We start from the raw sequence: 19,652 nt of genomic DNA, 5'->3' as shown, positions 1-19,652 counted from the left end.
ATAATACCCAATTTCCTCTTATCCAATGATAAGGATACCTGCTTGCTTGCACAGCTGCAGATTTTATCCATAGCGCCTCTCAAAATTAAGCACTGCAATGTGAAGTGGCCTCAAATAGTTAATGAGCACGGAAGAAGCAAATTACCAAGCCAGCAGCAACTGTCTCCTTTCCATGACGGCAAGATCAATCAATCATTTTCCATAGTCAGACAGTGCTTTACCGCTAGTCTTGGGGAAGCCTGGAGGCTTCAAGCTAAGCTTCTTCCTTCCAGCTGACCTGTCCTCCAGAGAAGTAAACATTGAGCTACATCTTTCCTGCTGAAAGAGTAGTGAGAAAAGGCAAGGCAAGCCACGTGATGGAACTTTGAGGCAGACAGGCACTTAAGACAGATGGGCTTTCTTAAATAGTTGCAGCTCTCCTCCTGGATACGTGCACCAAAGTTAGCCAGAAGGAAATCTGCAAGTACTGCTACTTAAAAAAAACCCACCACCTCTATATGCATGATTTGAACGCTGATAAGATTTACCGTATTTTTTGCTCTATAAGACTCACTTTTTCCCTCCTAAAAAGTAAGGGGAAATGTGTGTGCGTCTTATGGAGCGAATGCAGGCTGCGCAGCTATCCCAGAAGCCAGAGCAGCAAGAGGGATCGCTGCTTTCACTGCGCAGCGATCCCTCTTGCTGCTCTGGCTTCTGAGATTCAGATTATTTTTTTCTTGTTTTCCTCCTCCAAAAACTAGGTGCGTGTTGTGGTTTGGTGCGTCTTACAGAGCGAAAAATACGGTATGTAATTTGTTATACTAAGGAACTGAATGTACCACACTTTGCCCTTTTGTTGTAAGTTGCTTTCTTTTGTTCAACAGATTTGGAATTTTAAAGGCTGAGCTGTACAGTGGTACCTCGGGTTACATACGCTTCAGGTTACATACGCTTCAGGTTACACACTCCGCTAACCCAGAAATAGTGCTTCAGGTTAAGAACTTTGCTTCAGGATAAGAACAGAAATCTGGCTCTGGCGGTGCGGCGGCAGCAGGAGGCCCCATTAGCTAAAGTGTTGCTTCAGGTTAAGAACAGTTTCAGGTTAAGAACAAACCTCCAGAACGAATTAAGTACTTAACCCGAGGTACCACTGTAGTTGTAAGTTGCTTTCTTTTGCTCAACAGATTTGGAATTTTAAAGGCTGAGCTGTAGTTTGCTTGATCAAGTTAACGTTTCTTAAAATCTGAGTGCATGTGGATTTTTTATACTCCAAGAGAAAACACACACATTCCTTTGCATGGGCATAGCCGGGGGGGGGTTTGGGGGGCAGCCGCCCCCACAATCAAGCAAATAAATAAAAATATTTAACTAGCTGGCCAATTGCATCGCAGATAACTCGCTTCTGCCCTCTCCCCCAAACATAAAGCTTGATCCCCACTAAAACACATACGCCCATGCATCTCTGAACATTTCATGTGTCTGCATGGTCTTTCACATTTCAGTATGCTGCATATAAAAGCATGCTGTGTTCGTCTAAGCCACGGGTGTCAAACACAAGGCCCGCGGGCCGAATCCGGCCCGCCAGACCTCGTCATGTGGCCCGTGTAGCCGCCGGCGGCCGCCAGCCTTCACCTTTTATTCTCGCTTTTTTTCTTTTGACACAAGAAAGCCGCCTCTTCAGCGCATGCGCGGCAGCCTAGAAGCCAGAGAACGTCTGCCCTCTAGCGGCGCCGGCCGTTCTACACAGGAAACCTCCACTTTACATGCATTCAGGAAACCTCCACTTGTTTTTATATCGGCCCCCGGTGAATTTATATGAATTTTATATCGGCCCCCGATGAATTTGAGTTTGACACCCCTGGTCTAAGCAGTTAAAACACCCTGGCTTCTCCCGTGTTCACAGAAAGGCAGCTCTGGCAAATTTAAACAGCTCATGGGTGCTTACATGCGATGGCAAGACTTGTACAAGCAGGCACTTCCTGCATGCAGATCAGACGGGGAGCCGCCGTCTGCCTTTATTGGAGCCTGGGATGTTTCTGTTTACAAATCCTGGAGCCAGGCCGGGGCACTGGCTGGAGGCGTGCCGTCTGCTTCCTTGCTACACTCAGCCTTTGTCTGGTTTTACTGTGTCAAAGAAAGAACAACCCTGCTGTGTTTTCCGCAAAGGATGGTTTCAAGACAATGCAACTGCTGGGGCTCCCTCCTTTTTTCACAGCCTCGCTCAGAAAGGTAGTCTACAGATTAGTGAATTTACGCTTTCCCTGTGAAATACGGGGTGGGGGGGAGAGAGCTGGCCTGCCCCCCAAATCATTTAACTCCTAGGCAAGAACACTTGCATTCGTTATTTCATACAAAAGAAAAAGAATCATATTTCAATTGCACCCCTTAGACATACGTTATTTTCTTATGCAACAACTGCACTCAAACGGCATGCTGTATTTTTACAGCATACAATACTTATATAGAAGCTATCATTTTACCTCTTCCTTGAAAAGTTTTTATTGGTGTCCGGAAGAAACGTTTCAAAGAAAATTCCGTTTCAATTGTTAACTGCGGGTCATGCATTTTTAGCTTCGTTTAACAGATGCACTTCTTAAACTGCCCAAATTTACATAGTGGCTTCGCAATTTAGTGACCGTGAAAAGAAAAAATGAACTGTTACACTGTTAGCCTTGCAAAAGAAGAATGAAGCAAAACTGCCTCTGGTTTTCATAACCTGAACAGTTTTCACAGTCTTTCTGTGTTTTCCACGTGGTTCTTATTATAGTTTTATACAAGTATTTTGTATTTATTTGTATTAATCATAAACATAAATGATATTAAGTAGCAGACCTCTTAAACTTGATAGCATATGGTTCAGTATGGAAAATGCCCTAAAGACTATTCAGTATGTGCAGAATTTTTTACAGCCTTCAGGTCATTCTCCATACTGAACTATATACTATCAGGCTTAAGACGTCTGCTACCTAATATTGTTTATTTGTATGAATAATACAAAAAAAAAAAACTTGTATGAAACTATGCTTAAATTATGTCAGCTATACAACCTACCAATTTTATGGAATGGTGGTATGTGAATATCAAATAATCTAGACATATTATTTCAGGTAAGGCTTAAAATAACATTAATAAATCTGTAATTTTTTAAATATTGACTTGATTGGATTAATATTGGAATGCACAACATGATTATACCCTGTCATTCCTAAAAAAGTCATACAAATATTCATTTATTCTTAATCTGAAAGATTTTTTCGTCTTCTAATAATAGCCAAAATCCTATTCTTAAAAAAATCCAAGAACCATAAAACAAGTATCTCACTTCTCATCATTGAGCCAGTGCTAAGAGAAAACACAGCGAATAAAATGGCTCATAGTCTGCTAATACGATCTTGGTTTCTATAGCAACTGAGCAATGTGCCTTTTATTTATGTTTAAATATTATTTGCAAAAACACAAGATGCATTCCAAGAATAGTACAACACAATACTAGTTAGGCATAATCTCTAGGGGGCTAAAAATGTTCAAATTGTGGAAGCTATGGAGAGGTAATGAATTCAAGTCATTGGCAGGAGAATGTAAATAAATGCTTCTTGGGGCCTTTCCAGGGGATTTTTTTCATCATAAAATGTGCATGTGTTACTCAATTACGATAGGGACACAGGAGTCATTCTTTGGGCTAGTACTTCTGTTGCTGTAATACTACATTTTCCACCTGCAGTTTAAGCCTGACATCTTGTTGCTGGGGTGGAGGGGACATTCTTCTATTAGCTGGCACATCAGCTACAATTGTGCATGCTTTGTTGAGCACGATTGCTGAGTACTGTGAAGTTAGTGCCTGCAACATAATTAGAGATGATGACTAGTTTGCTGCTCTCTCATACTAATGCCAAAGTTGAGCAATTCAGACACAAGCTGCTCCTTTAGCTGTTAAAAGCAGCTTGCCTCTGGAGCAAAGCTGTACTACACCAGTAGCATTTAGACAATCAGATATCAACTTATTAAGCAGATATCTTCCCCAATACACAACTGTTTGACTCCTGCCTTTGTGTAAGTTTCCCCTTGACTATAGTTTTCCTTTTCGCCTGAATGATAGTTAACAGCTTTGAAACATGCCGCAATATTAAGCTAACTTTAAACTGCAGCTTAATTAATATTTTGGAGTGCTCCCAAGCTGTTAACCATACTTTCCTGGTTTGGACATAATGGGAAACTAGAGTCAAGCCTGCCTGCCTTGTTTGCCAACTTACATAAAGTAGCTGTATATGGGAACACTAGGTTCATTCATAACTTGGCTTACTAATCAGGTATGTACATTTTATGCAAATTTTGCTTTTTCATTATTAAAATTTCAGGCTTAATTCTTTTAAGATTGCAGATTCATTTCTCCAGTGCTGAAGTTCATATTTCCAAAGTACGTACAAACACAAAGCATACAAAGCTCAGCAAGTTTACTTTTTAACTATTATGCTAGGATGGGTGCTACTGGAGCAATAGGGGGAAATGTTTTTTTTTTACTATAAACTGAAGTTTAAATGGATATATAGTCCATTTAAAATGTAAGCAAATAAGTAACAGGGAATTCCTATGTATATTTTTAGGGAAACAGAACAGGGAAGGACCACCACCTAATAAAGTGATAATAATGAGGAGAAAGATCTCAAGGATCCTTTAGCCATGAAGGAAATGATTTCAGTATATATCATAATTAACTAACATTCCACATGGTGTTAAAACCCTCATGTGTGATGTGTGAATCAGAAATATTTGTTGGCTAAACTTGTGTTTGCAAGTTTAAATTCTGAAAAATATTTGGAACCACCTTAATTCATACCAAACATTTTATTAAAATCTGTTTTCTTACCTTAGATCGCACACTAGTTTGGCTACAGTGCAATGTGAATAAGCCTTTAAAAATCCAGCTATGCAATGAGCATGAAGCAGGTTCAGACAAGTGCCATAATTTCCATCAGTGTATGAAACTTTCCTTTAGAATTCCATCTTTGCGTTAAGAGAAAAATATACAATTTTTTACGCTGCTGTAAACAGAGGCAGAAATAGGGCTGTCTTAAGTCTACACAGCTGCTGCTTCAACTCATCCACCAGTACCCATAACTTTGGGAAATTGTAGTAGCGTGAAATACAGTCCTTAGCTATTCATAAGATGGTATCAGTAAACTAACTACAACACTAATGTTTATTTAGAACTTCTGGCAAACTAGAGAATGTACCACAAGAGATAAACCAAGAGAAAATAACAGGGAATGGATATTGCAATGCATTAATTGGTTTCCAGATGGCACACTGAATCTCTGAATGGCCCTAGCAATGCATTAAAACAAGGTTTACATTGTAGTTTTTCGCCAAGATGCTAGCAAACAAAAGTCCCCAAGCTTGGACTTCAAAATGAACTTTGGGAACTTTTAAAAGTTTCTTCAAACTGCAGGCAAGCTTTTAAAACTCTGAAATTAGTCTGTCTTGAAAGAAAGCATAAAAAGCTGGAGAAGAATTCTGAACTGCCCTCTGCTTATCTTTGGTTAGTTTTCTCCTTCAGAAAATAGCCTTCTTTGCCAGGATCTATCTACTCAAAACACACTCCCCCTTCCTGACTTGAAGTTGCAGTGATGGAAGCAGAAGAAAAGTTGAGAAGTAAATTTTATACTACGGCAGCCCGGAAGAGAACATGCCCGCCTTCAATTTATTTATTTCTTAGGACAGCAATGCAGTATTGTCGTACAGGCATGCTGTAGAGCAGTGACGGCCAAACTTGGCCCTCCAGCTGTTTTGGGACTACAATTCCCATCATCCCTGACCACTGGTCCTGTTAGCTAGGGATGATGGGAGTTGTAGTCCCAAAACAGCTGGAGGGCCAAGTTTGGCCATAACTACTGTAGAGCGAAGCTGCAATCATGCTGGTCATGTCATTTTCCGGGAGTGTCTCTGTACGCCATGCAGGCCCAGAGAGGGAAAATAAGATGGGGGACATGAGAGGAACCTTGATCTGCAGTGTACCATGGCCTCACCTTGTTCTGTTAGAGCTTTTTTAAAAGGGGAAAGAATAATATCAATTGCCTGCTGCCACCTAGTACAGAAGAAGAGACCGACCGAGCGCTGCACAAAGGGAGTCGACACTTTCTTTTCTTAAACTTTTTTTTTTACAAACCCCAAGTGCATCCAACAATGCATGCTGAAAGTTTAGAAGGGAAAATAGAAAGAAAGGGGGACCTGTTAGTTTCTTTCTTTCCCACAACCTGGGAGTGAGGGAGGGAAAGGGGAGGAGGGGTAGAGCAAGGGAAAACACATAGGAAAACAGATCACAGCACATTAGCTTTTCAAGCCGGGGACAAAGAGAGGCAAAACTGGCAGTCACAGAGTAGCATGCTGCTCTTCAGCCAATGAAACACCAGCACTATGGTGACCCCCCTCTTGTCTCCCACCTACTTTTCTGTCTGCCTTCCAACCTTAAGGCACCTGTATGTTCATTTTGTTTCTCAAGCACAGCTACTGATCATAAATCATCTAACTAGTAAAGAAACAATTCTGCTCCAGAATTAGAAATTTCCTCTTGGTATGCAAAGCACTCTTGCAAAATATTAACAATGCATATGTGGCCTAATTATTGTTCTGAGAGGTTTACAGTCTTACAGTATGGGGCTTGCAGGATGCTTACTCAGCATTTGTCTGTTAGGGACTATAAGTCCAAATTGCATGATTTCTATACCATTTAACTCTCCACAACTATCAATTTCCAGCAGATATTGAGAGCAATATTTATTTTGTTCTTTTAAGATGAAAGTTCAGTTTAGCCCTGCACTTCAGTACTGGTTAATAATATCAGTTTCTTCCAATATAAATCATAATGAAAACAATGAGATGAAATAGCAACAGGGAATATGAACCCAAAGAAGACCATTTGAGATTCTTACTGCAAATAATTTATCCTCTTTGCGATTTCTTGCGAAGCCTCAATTTATACATATAGAACATTGAACAATATTCTTTTCTTGCTGTCAAACATGCCAGTTTCTGAAATCACATTGTTTAAATACCACACAATAGATTTCCATTATTTCCTCCTATGTTGCCTTAAGGCTCTCTCACTATAAAAACATAATCCCTTCTACACAATATTAATGGTTATAGGCAGATTATATTAAATACCACAAATTTAAATTCTGTGTTGATGTCTGAAAACATATGCTCTTACATTAATATACAGCTTTTGCAGCTAATTAGGAGCATTACTTGTTTTCCAGGACTATATGTATTTTGACATCTACACACAAGCCAGAGCAATGTCTAAATTGTCTTCCAATGTTGCAATTCAAAAAATAAAACTAAAGCTGGGCACTGGAGACAGATAGCAAATAAATGATTGTAAATATATAGGCAGTTATCTCCCGTTAGTCTGGAAGAAAAAGAGAGCTTTGGGTCGTGTTGCCATTCCAGATATTTTCTATCAGAGTGTGATCCCAGTGTCAGCTTACTTATAGCTAAGCAGAAGTAGGGAAAACAACATAGCAATGCAAAATGTAACCTCTATATGCCTAGTACAATTCTGTACTGCTGTGGTTATGATTTGTGTTCTCCTTTGCAGTAGCCTCACAGATGCCCATGTTTGAAGTATTCCAAAGCCACCCTAACCATCATGCAGGGCAGAGTCAAAACTAGAGGGGGGGGGGGCTTTTTATAAAAAAAAACACCCCTGTGCCAGCTCCAGGAACTACAGGGTGAGATCTCATTTTTAGAAATATGCAAAGAGTTAATGATAGCTGGGAGTTTCTTGAAGGTGAAATATTGAAGGCATAATCTAAACAATTCCAACAAGGAAGAGCAGTAGGAGGCATCTAAAGAAACCAGTGTGGCTGCATAAGGAGCTTTTAGATGAGCTGAGATTTAAAAGGGGCATGTATAATGGAAGAAGCAAATCACAAAGGAAGGATATAAAGAAGACGCCAACACTTTCAGGGAGAAGGTCAGGAGGACTAAAGCTCAGAACCAAGCTCAACCTTGCAAGAGAGGTTAAAAGACCAAAAAGGGTATTTTGAGCTATTTCAAAGCAAGAGGAACAACAAATGGGTCCTCTGCATGGAGAATAAGACCACGGCAAAATAATATTGCCACAATGTTGTAAAGAATATACAGGTGAAGCCTAAGTTATTTTTAAGGTGAAACATTGTATAATACAACAGATAGCTTACATACTAATAGAAAAACAAAGTTAATTTCAATCTTTAAGTTCTCATCAGTGCATTGCATGTGGAGTCTATTAGTAGCAATGCTTTCTCAGTTGCTCTTAAATCATGATTATCACGCAGCCTGAGGCACTCTGACTCACTGAAAGGCGTTCCATCGGTAGGGTCTGCTGGTGGAAAATTCTCTGTGAAGTTGAGATTGCACAAGTTGGAACTGCAGCAGCAGAAACGATATGTCCCATTCTGAACCAAGGAAGGGGTGGTTGTGACTATGCACTCCTCAGAGTGACAGTCTTCAGGGTCTCCTATATGAGACCAGCATCCTGGAGGGAAAAAAAGGTTGTAAATCAAATAGGAGTATTTCTTTTGGCTATTTATGTAGCTTGTGAAACTTTCTACATGTTTTGCTCCTCAACTTCATGCTCTTATTAGATTGTCTCTCACATAGAAAAACCCCTCTGCCTTTTAAGACCAGGGACACACTGCTCTGAATCTTTTCCCTAAGAGAAGTGTCACCTACTGGGACTATGGGTAGGGTCTTTTGCAGCTCCATGACTTTTTGTCATTAGGACATTTTTCTTTCATCCTCTGTTTTTAAATATATGCTCCTTTTCTTAAATGGGTTTTATGTGACTTGGACTATGTACTTTCTTTAGCCAATTTAACTGCATTCTTATATGTGGGTGGATGTCACTATTGAGACGTGCATTTTGTACTAATGCTTTAATGCTGAAAACAGATTCAATTTCATGGAAGAAAAGTTGTATTAAAGCAGATAAAAGCCTACACAAACATATTTGTGGTGGTTCTTTTCATTCCAACAATGTAGCCACTGTCTGTGTCCCAAAACTAAACAGTCTTATGACCATAACAACCTTGTCCTGGCAAAATATCAAATGCACCATACTGTCTTCAAATTTTTCATTGGTCTACTGATTTGTGACTCATTTACATTATCAGCTGCATACCAGTCCTTTCATTCCACTTCAGAGGTGTGTGTGTGTTCAAGGGTTAGTCAGAGGCTGACAGGAGCCCTTTGAAACTAATACATGTTCTTGATTCATTTCTCTACCACACCAGACCAACAGATTACACATACAATTGCAGGGGTCATCATGTCTGGCATGCAGGAAGTGGACAGAGCACAGTATTCAATTTAAGTATTCAGTGATTCTTCCTGAGCTAAGACAGTGAGCAAAATAGTGTGGCTAAAATTTATCAAGACTCCTGAACTGTTGACCTCTGAAACAAACCACAAGTGAAGCATTCCCAACTGTGTAAGCAAGTTTGCATTATCCTGGCATTTTGCCTTCATGTTTCCAACAACTACTGGTTATGCTGGTTCTTTAAATATCACACTTTGATTTAGTTAATGAACCTGCATCTAACATTTCAGCTTTTAAGGGAGGTACCATGTATTTATACCACTTTTGCATGTTCCCGTCCCCTGCTCCCAAAAAACTTCTTTTTTTCATTACTGTATGTAGTTTTAGGGTCTAATTACGTATTTTGCTTCATAACTTTCCTTCTGAGAGGGCTAGAGACTTATTTAAAAAAAACAAAAACGAAATGGAAGTTCAGAGTCTGGGACCCTTAATGATCAGTAATGGAACTTCCTTCTTTTGTATGGCTTATTCATTTAATCATCCTTATTATCCAAGACTGCTCAGTGTTATGTTAGAGACTATCCTCTATGCTCACTTCTAATTCATTGTTATTACCTATTACTATTTTCATTAAACATAAGCACTATGACCTTGTTTTTGCTTTCTGGTAATTTGTACAGTTTTATCTATTTCTACTTAGCAGCTCTATTAAGTTTATACTATGAATCACTAGCATATCAAACTTTAGATTGCCATGTATTAAAAATTTCTATAAAGTATGCTTGAAAAAATTGTGGCTTGGCATAATTGTAATGTTGCCCAGAAGCCTAATAATGATTAAGCTATTGGGAATGCCCTATGGACATGCACACGGCTTTCCCAAGTGGGTATCCTCCCCACCTTTTCAATTTGACCATCGACCATTAACTTACATTAATGCTAACCACCATTTGCAACAATGGATAGAAGCAGCTTTGCAAATTTGCTGATAACTATGGTCATCTTAACACCACTGAAGATAGAACTGTAGTTAGCTTTAGCTTGAGGAGGAGAGGGGGGGGTGCAACAATGAACTGGGAAGGAGTCAGGAGTCATACAATTAAGAGAATCAGAGCTTTTTTCAGGGTGTGTCACAGACCATCTGTCCAACCCCCTGCTCAATTCAAGAGTCCCAGAACTAGAGCATCTTCAATATATGGCTAGCCAACCTTTGCTTGAAGAACTCTAGTGAGGGAGAACTCACCACTCTTCTAAGTAATTGATCCCACTGTTGAACTGTTCAATAAGTTTCTCATAATGTTCAAATAAAATATAGTCTCCTGTAAATTAAGCACAGCCCTGGCCTTTGTGGCAGCAGAGAAGTGAGAAGAGTTATGTCTGCACTCAGCTGTTCTTCAAAATGAGGGACATTTGTTTGTAGATTCCTTTGTGATCAGAAGGCAGTACAGTGGTACCTTGTTTTGAGTCGGGGATCCGTTCCAGAGCCCTGGAGACTCAACGAAAGGGATGCTCGACAAAGTGCCGCTCTGCACATGTGCGCGAGCAGCAAACCCGGAAGTATCACATTCCGGTACTTCTGGGTTTGCCACGGTATTAAGGTAAAGGTAAAGGTACCCCTGAACTTTAGGTCCAGTCGCAGGCAACTCTGGGATTTGCGGCGCTCATCTCACTTTACTGGCTGAGGGAGCCGGCGTTTGTCCGCAGACAGTTTTTCCGGGTCATGTGGCCAGCATGACTAAGCCGCTTCTGGCGAAACCAGAGCAGCACACGGAAACACCGTTTACCTTCCCGCTGGAGTGGTACCTATTTATCTACTTGCACTTTGACGTGCTTTCGAACTGCTAGGTGGGCAGGAGCTGGGACCGAACAACGGGAGCTCACCCCGTTGCGGGGATTTAAATCGCTGACCTTCTGATTGGCAAGCCCTAGGCTCTGTGGTTTATGAGAAGATACATGTCTAAAAGTTTTACAAAAAAACTGCTACCTGCCTCTGAATATTAAGACCTTTGTGACAAATAGATTAAGTTATGTTTGTTGTCATTATTGCTGAATGCCATTATTGTTGAATGTTACCTTGTTTCACAAGATGGATCTCTCCTTCACGTGTTTTCTCCCACAGACCATAGCAGGTGTTGCCTTTCATACACAAAACTGTACCATTCTCTTGAGAAATTCGACTTTCGCTAATTCCATGATCATTTTGGTACTGGTCCCTAAATGCACATGTCGTCTCTTCACTCTGTGCAGCTAAACAAGAAAACAAAAACAAGCAAGTTTACAAACCAGATTGTGGCACTGACTGTTGACAAAACTAGAAGACAAAAATATAGTTGAAGAAACTAGAAGAGTCATTTTCAGGGCTGGCCCTTTCATTAGGAAGAGTGAGGTAGCCACCTCAAGTAGCTGATTTTGTTATCATTAAAGGGCAAACAGAACAGACAGAGGTGCTGGTAAGTTTTTCTTCCACGTGCAGACAAGTCATGCTTGGGTACTATGTATGTTGGCTAGATTGCCTCAGGTAGCAAAATGTCTTGGCAATTTTGGTACTTCAGAACTTTGCATTTTTAAAAGCAATATCCAACTTCCTGTTAGGAGCTGCCGCTGGATCCAAGTGCAACTCCTATTTATGTGTACGTGTCAGGGAACTGCCATCGGAAGGAAGGGAAGTGAAAGGGCTCACACAGGTTGGGAGAGACTCAGCAGCTGAAGAGGGAACCAGTAGGGGGAGAGGAGCTGGGCTGAGGGAAAGGGAGCTGGAGGGATGGCTCAGAGACACTTCCAGCGAAAACAGTGGGGAGGTTTCAGGACCTCCTGTAGGGACACCCACTCCTCGCCGGAAACTGTCACGCAGAGAGTCCAGAAGACGTGTTTCCGTTAAGGAGCTTTTATGTTGGAAGCGATTCCGAAAGCAACCACTGTCGGAATCTGCCAGCGACTGACGGAGCCATGTTTAAGGGGCTCCGTTACAGACAGAGGTTTGCAAACTTGACCAAACTCTGAGGGACTAGGATTTTACACACAAGCAGCTCATCGTCCCATCACAGCATTCCGACAGTCTTCGTGAGCAGCTTGTGCAGGAGAAGGCATCATGAGCAACCCAGCCGGAACCGGAGAAGCAGGAGCTGGAGCGGGTCCAAGCCTGGAAGAAAGGTACCGGGTGTTGGAGGTCCAGCTAGCGCTGCAGACGGCGAGGCTTGAGGAGAGGAGGGCTCAGGATGCAGACAAAAAGGGGAAAGACACCCAGCTCGTCAGAAAGGTACCAGGATTGGTGCAGAAGTTTGGGGGGGAGCCCAAAGACTATCATGGCTTTCGGACAGAGATGCAATATGCCCTCAATCTGCAGTTTGATGAATTCCCTGACGAGGAATCACGAGTGGCTTTCGTGATTGGGCATCTTGAAAAGGGGGCGAGAGACTGGGTTAGACCCCTGATGGCAGCGAATAGTGACGTCCTAAAGGACACGATGAAGTTCTTTCGCGCCATGGATCTGATGTTTTCCAGCGATATTGAACAGGGAGTGGTCCGCAGACAGTTAATGGCTTGCAAACAGGGGAGCCGATCTGTCCGTGAGTACTGGACTGAGTTCACCATGTTGATCCATAAATTGGGGTGGGATCTATCGGCGGAACCCATTCAAATGCTCTTTGAAGAAGGGCTTTCTTCGGCTGTGAAAGACGAACTTTCCCGGGCGCCCAGGGCGGAGTCTATGGACCAGCTGACCAAATCAGCGCTGACCATAGGAGCGCGCCAGGAGGCGAGAGCATTGGAGAGGCGGGAAGGGAAGGGGGAACGTTGGAAGGAGTTCCGCATTCCAGACATTCCAGAGCCAACTTTCCCGCCGGCAGAGCCGATGGAAATCGGAACAGCGCGCGCGCGCGCAGTTTCAAAGCCCAGTGAGGGGGGAAAGAAGGAGGGAAAAGGCGCCCGGAAATGCTATCTCTGCCAACAGCCAGGTCACTTTGCCAGAGTCTGCCCCCAGAGGAAGGAATGGCAAGGGATGGTAGGAGCTGTGGAGGGAAGAGAGGAAGAAATACCGAAGCAAGTAAAAGCCAACGCCTGGCTGCCACCGTCAGGGCACAGCAGCCAGGCCAAGGAGCAGTGAAAGTGCCCACGCCAGAACCTCCTAAACCCGCCCTAGTGATAGAAGTGGCGCTAGAGCTGCCAAACGGACACCCTCTAAAGATAAAGGCGCTGTTGGACTCAGGCAGCTCCTGCAATTTCATGAGCAAAGAGTTTGCAGCTGAACACCAGATACAGACGATCCCTTTAAGCAACCCCCTGCAGGTGACCACGATCGATGGCAGGGAGCTGTTGGGAGGAGAAGTCAGCTTGCAGACCGTCCCAATGATAATGAAGGTGGCAAGGCACACCGAACTGATAGCGTTTAATGTGGCCACCTTGGGAGGAGCTCCCATTATATTGGGGATGAGCTGGCTAGCGTTACATGATCCGCTGGTGGGCTGGCATCAGAGAGTGGTTTCTTTTGGTTCAGCACATTGCTTAGAACACTGCAAAGAGGGAAAGGGTTTGGCAGGGGCCCAAGCCACCCTAGCAGGGACTGAAGTAACGGAGAACGTGAAGGTACCACGACAATACGCAGATCTCCGCGACGTCTTCAGCGAAAGGGAAGCTGACCAATTACCCCCGCATAGACCCTTTGACTGTCAAATCAATTTACTCCCTGGGGCACAGCTCCCTGTAGGCAAGCTGTACGCCATGTCAGACAGAGAGATGCAGGAGCTAAGAGAGTTCATTGACAAGAACCTGAAGAGAGGGTTCATCAGAGAGTCCAGGGCGGTGGGGGGCAGCCCAGTGTTTTTTGTGGATAAAAAAAACACGAACAAGCCGAGGCTTGTGTGTGACTTCAGGGCCTTAAATGCAGTGTCAGAACCAGTGGCTTTCCCTATGCCCAGGATTGACGACATTTTGACAAGGGTCAGGAAGGGAAAGATTTTTACTAAACTGGACCTAAGGGGGGCGTACAACCTGATACGAATAAGGAAGGGGGATGAATGGAAAACCACCATGTTCACCCCTTTGGGGGCATTTGAATATTTAGTTATGCCCTTCGGCCTACAAGGAGGCTCCGCGTGCTTTCAATCGTTTATGAACCACGTCCTGGGGCCTTTGCTTTACAAGAATTGTGTGGCCTTCTTAGACGACGTGTTGGTGTATTCTGAGAATGAGGAGCAGCATGTGAGAGACGTCAGAGAAGTGTTGAGCAGGCTGCAAGCCAACCAGCTGTGGGTGAAACTGGAGAAGTGTCAGTTTCATACCAAGGAGGTGGAATTCCTGGGGTATCGCCTGTCAGACAAGGGATTGGCCATGGATCCCGGCAAGGTCCAGGCGGTGCTGGAATGGAAAACACCCAAAACAAGGAAGGATGTGCAGAGGTTCCTAGGATTTGGGAACTTCTATCGTAAGTTCATCCGAAACTTTGCCCACCTGACGGCGCCCATTACGGACTGTCTCAGCAGTAAGAAGAAGTTCGTTTGGACTGAGGAGGCGGAGCGAGCATTTGAGGAACTAAAAAGGGCCTTCGCCTCGGAACAACAACTCCTGCATGTGGATTTACAAAAACCGATGAGAGTGGAAACTGACGCATCAGACAGAGCTATTGGGGCGGTGCTTCTGCAGCCAGGGAAGGAGGAGTCAGAGTGGAGACCGTGTGCCTTTTTTTCGCGAAAGCTGAACAAATCCGAGAGGAACTACACGGTGTATGACCGAGAACTACTAGCCATTCATGAGGCGTTCCGGAGATGGAGGCACCTGCTAATTGGCGCACAACATAAGGTGCAAGTGTGCACTGACCACAAGAACCTAGAGTATTGGAGGACGGCACGAGTGCTCAACCAACGGCAAGTGAGATGGGCCCAGGAGTTCTCCAAATTTAACTTTGAGATTTGTTACGTGCCAGGCCCAGAGAACATTAGGGCGGACGCTCTCTCACGCAAACCTGAATATTTGGAGGGGGAGGGAGCACCCGAAGAGAGACATGTCATTCCAGAGGACCGCTGGGTGTGTGGGGCGGCATTGGTGGGACAAAGAGAACTGGTAGAGGAAACAGAGAATGATGAATACGCCCAGAATAAGCTCAGAGGTCTTAGGGGTGAGGGAGAGGAACCAGGGGGTTTCGAGGAAAGAAATGGAGCTTTGTATTACAAAGGGGCACTGTATATCCCTGAAGGAGACTTAAGGGGGAGGGTACTCAAGCAGTTGCACGACAGCCCCACGGCGGGGCATTTTGGACAACACAAAACCATGTGGTTGGTCACCAGGGAATTTTGGTGGCCTAAGGTGAGGGAAGATGTACGGGAGTATGTAAGAGGGTGTGAGCAATGCCAGCGAGCCAAAGGGGAGAGGCGGGCACCGGCGGGGCTATTAGAACCCTTACCAACCCCAGAACGACCTTGGGAGGCAGTGTCGATAGATTTTATGACTGATCTGCCGAAGTCCAAGGGGAAAACAGCCATCATGGTGGTGGTAGACCTACTAACAAAGATGTGCCACTTTGTAGCCTGCTCGCATGCAGTCACGGCGGAAGAGACAGCGAAGTTATTTGTAGAACACATTTTTAGGTTGCACGGGGTGCCATTGAGGGTGGTCTCAGACCGAGGAAAACAATTTACTTCCAGGTTTTGGAGGAAGCTCATGAGCTTACTGCAGGTGGAGGTCAACTTTTCGACTGCCCGGCACCCTGAAACCAACGGGCAGGCGGAAAGAGCAAACGGGGTCCTCCAGCAATACCTGAGGTGTTATGTCAATGACAGAGAGAATGACTGGGTAGAAAAGTTGGCGCTGGCGGAATTTGCCTACAACAATGCCGAGAATGTGTCCACAGGGATGAGCCCCTTCTTGGCTAATTATGGGTGTCATCCCAGGGCTTTCCCAGGGGGAGAAGGGGAGAGATGGGGTGTCCCGGCAGCCGAGCATTTTGTAGAAGAAATGGAAGCAATCCATCGTCAGCTCCAACTCAACTTAGAAAGGGCGAAGGAAGAATACAAGAGGCAGGCAGACAAGAACCGAAGGGAAGGTGAAACCATAAGGGTGGGAGATAGGGTGTGGCTGTCAACCCAAGGGTTGCCGTTCAAAGGAGGTTGTAAGAAATTAAGACCCAGGAGATTGGGTCCCTTTGAGGTCATTCAACAGGTCAACCCAGTGGCTTTCAGGCTCCGGTTACCCAACCACATGAAACTGCACCCAGTATTTCACAGGTCGTTACTGTCACCGTATGAGGGGGGACGAGAAGGGATGGCCACTCGGGGACCGGTCATAGAAGAAAGGGAATGCAGCAGCCATGTGGCAGAAATCCTCGACGCCAGATGGAAGGGGGATCAGGTGGAGTATTTGGTAGCGTGGGAAGGAGAACCGGAGTCAGAAAACACTTGGGTAATGGCAGAAGATATCAATGACGAGGTATTGATAGAAACGTTCCATCAAAGGTTCCCAAGGAAACCTCAGCCTGTGGAGAGGTTCCGGAGGGAATACTTTGGGACCACCGATGAGGAGGAGGAGTTGGAAGGATTCTCGGAATCGGAAGGGGAAGGGGAGATGGACTCTGAGGAGGAGGAGTACTTCGAGACCAGGAACCGCAACAGGTGGAGAGAAGTGTTCGGGACATCGGAAGATGAAGGAAGTTCATTCCGGGGTTTTGCCTCCTCACCGCCCGTAGAGGAGGGGGCGAGAGGGGATGAAGGGGGCCCTGGAGGGGAGGTGGATGTCAGGGAACTGCCATCGGAAGGAAGGGAAGTGAAAGGGCTCACACAGGTTGGGAGAGACTCAGCAGCTGAAGAGGGAACCAGTAGGGGGAGAGGAGCTGGGCTGAGGGAAAGGGAGCTGGAGGGATGGCTCAGAGACACTTCCAGCGAAAACAGTGGGGAGGTTTCAGGACCTCCTGTAGGGACACCCACTCCTCGCCGGAAACTGTCACGCAGAGAGTCCAGAAGACGTGTTTCCGTTAAGGAGCTTTTATGTTGGAAGCGATTCCGAAAGCAACCACTGTCGGAATCTGCCAGCGACTGACGGAGCCATGTTTAAGGGGCTCCGTTACAGACAGAGGTTTGCAAACTTGACCAAACTCTGAGGGACTAGGATTTTACACACAAGCAGCTCATCGTCCCATCACAGTACGGAAACATTTTCCTCTGCAATATCTGCTTTCCCTTCCTTTTTTGTGAATATGCTGTGCCGGGATAGTTCTTCCTCTCACACTAGAACACCAGAGATCACCAAGTCAGAAATATATTAGACTTATCCAAAAATCCTATTTGCAGAACCATTAGTAACAAAGTGACACTGAGTACTACAGCAGAAAAAAGCACTTAAAAGTGGCCTGCAGCAGCAGCATCACAAGCTTGGTACATTTTATGGTATTCATAAATGAAGATGCTTTAAATATTCAGAAAGGGAAACCGGATGAATAGGAATACATTCAGTCCCAGGCCACATTATCAGTAAATCTTAGATCATCATCATAATTAGTCTTCCCACTGAACATACATCTCCCTTGAGCTAGAATATTAAAAGATCAAAATGTCTTAAGATCCCAGAAATTCAAAGGAATTTTTGTCCACTTTTCTTTTTGATACACTCCAGAAATTAGGCCATACCTCATCAAAACAACCCTATATAATTATTTCATTAGAAAGAAAGACTCTTCAGAATGAAAGAAGCATTTAAAGTCCTTAAACTAGTGCACAGAATTTAAACTGGTTGAATCAATCAAAGCAAAATGCCTATTTTGTGCATTTCCAGATTTTTCATAGATAAATATTCACTGGGTTGCCATGCCTGAGCAAAGCATTGTGTAATAATGTATCATAAAACAAAGGGACTGGATAATAATGATCCATAAGTGACTGCCTTATTAAAATAGTGAAAGGGAAAATACACGAATGCTAAATTATTATTTTTGCTTTAAATCAGAATTTTGCCACTTTCTAGCATCAAAGAGAAAATATGCGAACTTTCTGTAAAGGAAGAAATACACACTAGCATTAACGTAGCATTTTTGACAGCAAATATCACAGTTCATATGTTCATTGTGCCTTTCAATAGATATTCTTTCCACAAAATAATTTTGACATTAATGACCTAGAGTAAATAGAGTCAACTCAGATTTGAACTAGTACTCAGCAACAAAGTTCAGCCTCTTTAGCAAAACTACCTGCTGACTCTATTCTTCAGTTTTCACTTTTATATATGCTAGACAACAATCTGCATGTAAATCTTCACCTACCATTTAGGCTATAAAAGCAATTAAAGAGGGAAGGCTTTCCAACAGCTCTACCAAAATCACTGTGTATACATAGTCTCTTGCAGCAAAAACAATCAGAATTTTGTGGCCCTTGAAAGCCTAACAAATCTATTTGCGTGGTGAGGCCCTGGGCCCACAGTTCCCACAGAAATAAACATACAAGCACAAATATGTTGGGTTAATGGGATAAATGAGGCCACAACTTTATTGGTTACAGATGTGAGCGGTTTGGCCGCAATTGGGTGAAGCAAGAATATATCCTGACTCCTGCCCGTCTGCAGAAAGTCTTGAAAGGGTCAACCACCGATAGTGGGAGCTTTATGATATACATCAATTAAGAACTCCCCCAGGGTCACCAATGGGGACGTGGCATGACCCTAGCCCATGCCCAGGCTTTGGACAGGAACCACACACCCGGATCCCTTTAATGGGACACCCTTAGCGTGAAGAGGCAGGCGGAGGCAACAGCCTCCCCTCCCATAACAAGGCTTAAAGGTAAAGGTCCAGTCACGGACAACTCTGGGGTTGCGGCACTCATCTCACTTTATTGGCTGAGGGAGCCGGCGTACAGCTTCTGGGTCATGTGGCCAGCATGACTAAGCCGCTTCTGGCGAACCAGAGCAGCGCAAGGAAATGCAGATTACCTTCCCGCCATACCTATTTATCTACTTGCACTTTGACGTGCTTTCGAACTGCTAGGTTGGCAGCAGCAGGGACCGAGCAACGGGAGCTCACCCCACTGGGGGGGATTCGAACCACCAACCTTCTGATCGGCAAGCCCTAGGCTCTGTGGTTTAACCCACAGCGCCACCCACTTACCCAACGCCTAACCTTACAAAGTTGTGAAGACTGCTACTAGGTAGGCAAAAACCAAATGGCTGGAGCCAATTTGCCAAGTGGAAAAATTCCTACCTGGCCCCAACAAGCAGGCGACCTACATTAGTCATAGCAAGGCCATAGTCAAGCAACATAAGAAAGAGGGTGAGTGGGCTGGGAGATCCACCAAAGCAGATGATAGGTTAGCTGGGGAGCGTGACGCGGCTGGGCATCCTAGTGACATGGGCAGCATCCCTCTGTCCACTGCTGGGTAACTGAGGTCCTGGAACCCCTCCTGCA

At 44.2% G+C, this 19,652-nt stretch overlaps 1 protein-coding gene across 6 annotated transcripts in view; it reads right to left on the bottom strand.

Moving 5' to 3' along the window:
- BMPR2 (bone morphogenetic protein receptor type 2) overlaps window positions 1–19,652 on the bottom strand; it is a 93,777-nt gene that overhangs the window by 34,596 nt on the left and 39,529 nt on the right. For all 6 annotated transcript variants that reach the window (XR_013989413.1, XM_081016297.1, XM_081016294.1 and 3 more), the window contains exons 3-4: window positions 11,354–11,527; window positions 8,318–8,497 (exon numbers count right to left, since the gene is read on the bottom strand). Coding sequence is in view for 5 of the 6 variants with exons in the window: in XM_081016297.1 (XP_080872423.1) it covers window positions 8,318–8,497; window positions 11,354–11,527 (354 nt within the window). In the remaining variant the exon portion in view is untranslated. The remainder of the gene's footprint in view (window positions 1–8,317; window positions 8,498–11,353; window positions 11,528–19,652) is intronic.

This window comes from Podarcis pityusensis, assembly GCF_964106645.2.
Source record: "Podarcis pityusensis genome assembly, chromosome: 1".
Taxonomy (NCBI): domain Eukaryota; kingdom Metazoa; phylum Chordata; class Lepidosauria; order Squamata; family Lacertidae; genus Podarcis; species Podarcis pityusensis.
The sequence above is the reverse complement of the archived record's forward strand: the minus strand, read 5'-3'. Positions and strand labels throughout refer to the sequence as shown.